The 1,423-nt window shown below is 37.2% G+C and overlaps 1 protein-coding gene across 1 annotated transcript in view; it reads left to right on the top strand.

The window, feature by feature from the left end:
* Window positions 1-477: 477 nt before the first annotated feature.
* slc37a3 (solute carrier family 37 member 3) overlaps window positions 478-1,423 on the top strand; it is an 8,863-nt gene continuing 7,917 nt past the window's right edge. The window contains exon 1 of the mRNA XM_015024229.1: window positions 478-663. Within this exon, the coding sequence (XP_014879715.1) occupies window positions 587-663 (77 nt within the window). The 5' untranslated portion in view covers window positions 478-586. The remainder of the gene's footprint in view (window positions 664-1,423) is intronic.

A 1,423-nucleotide genomic window follows, 5' to 3' on the forward strand; every position in this document is an offset into this window, starting at 1 on the left:
CCCTCACTGGAGCCATTGATAGGTGGCTTTGGCTGCACATAGGGCAGCATTCAGACCAGGTATATCTCTTGAAAGGCAGAACAATGGCTTCTTTCAGGGAAATGTTCATGTTAAAAAATCTGTAATTTTTCCGTTAGATAATTGTTTTGAACAAAATCACAAATGACAATGCCAACACCCACAACAGCCCTCTTTAAATTAAACGTGGCATCTGATTTAATTTATGCTTGTTTTTAAAGTTAATCAGACTGTCTTGGAACTTGTTAGTAATTTATGACTTTGTTTTGCTATAAATGATATGGCTATTTCCACATCTTTTCCAGGAGTGCCAATAAAGGTCTACTTCCTTTTTTTTTTTTTCTTTTTTGCCATAAAGAGTTTTGTTCAATAAATGAATTTAATTTGGACCTCTTTCCTCTGCAGGCACACCTTTCTTCCTGTAGTGATGCGTTTGTCTCATCTGAGTTAGTAGTGGAGGTCTTCATGTAAGCCTCCCCCTCCCTGTCCTGCAAAGACCTCCACTGACCTGACACCACCTCCTTCTTCCTCCTCTGCCTCCTCTTCCTCCCCTCCAGCTGCCCCTGTGATGCCTCCCTCGTGCTTTGGCTGTCTGTCACAGTACACCCATCATCATCTGGTGGTCTTCCTCCTCACCTTCTTTAGGTAATCTAGAAAATGGGCTGGTGATGTCATGCTTATTGCTTTCTTTTAGGGACTATACTGTAACTGACTTTTAAATTTAGTGAAAGTTTGTCTGCTCAGCCTAAACACATCGTTTGCTGTTCTTTGGGGGTCAAACTTCCAGCCCCAAGTATGGATTTGCGTTTATCTTTTCTGCTAGGTTGAGCCAATTTTCCATTCCAATTTCACAGTTTTGACTGTTTAGTTCAACTTAAGCCTAATGGCAGATAAGCTGCTCCCTTTCCACTTCAACATGACACACCTTCACATTCTCTGAGAATTTCCCAGGTGCTTGGTCGCCCTAAATATTTTAGGCCTTGCAAAATGTTTCCCGTCCCTTCAGCTTTTTCACGTTTTGTCACGTTACAGCCTCAAACTTCAACGTCGCAACTCTACAGGATTGACAAACAGAAATTTTCACAAAACCATGACTTGGAATGAAAATATGTTGTAAATCACTTTGAATAGTTATTTTCATTTTATTTTAGTTGTAACTTCAGATTTTCAATTCTGTGTTCGTCTTTATTAGTTTTAACCAGCTGTTTTAGTATTAAATTTTTTTGAGAATGCTTAGTTTCAGTTTAGTTTTTATTAGTTCCAGTTATAGTTTGGTTTTTGTCTGTTACATAACGGGGGCAAGGCAGAAAATTTAATTTTTGGGTAGCAAAATCTTTAAAAAAAAAAAAAAAAAAAAAAAAAAAAATTTTTTTAAAAAAAATTTTTTATTTTAGAATAAATCAAC

Source organism: Poecilia latipinna, unplaced genomic scaffold (genome assembly GCF_001443285.1).
Source record: "Poecilia latipinna isolate Pla-1442-1.1 unplaced genomic scaffold, P_latipinna-1.0 Scaffold92, whole genome shotgun sequence".
NCBI classification, from domain to species: domain Eukaryota; kingdom Metazoa; phylum Chordata; class Actinopteri; order Cyprinodontiformes; family Poeciliidae; genus Poecilia; species Poecilia latipinna.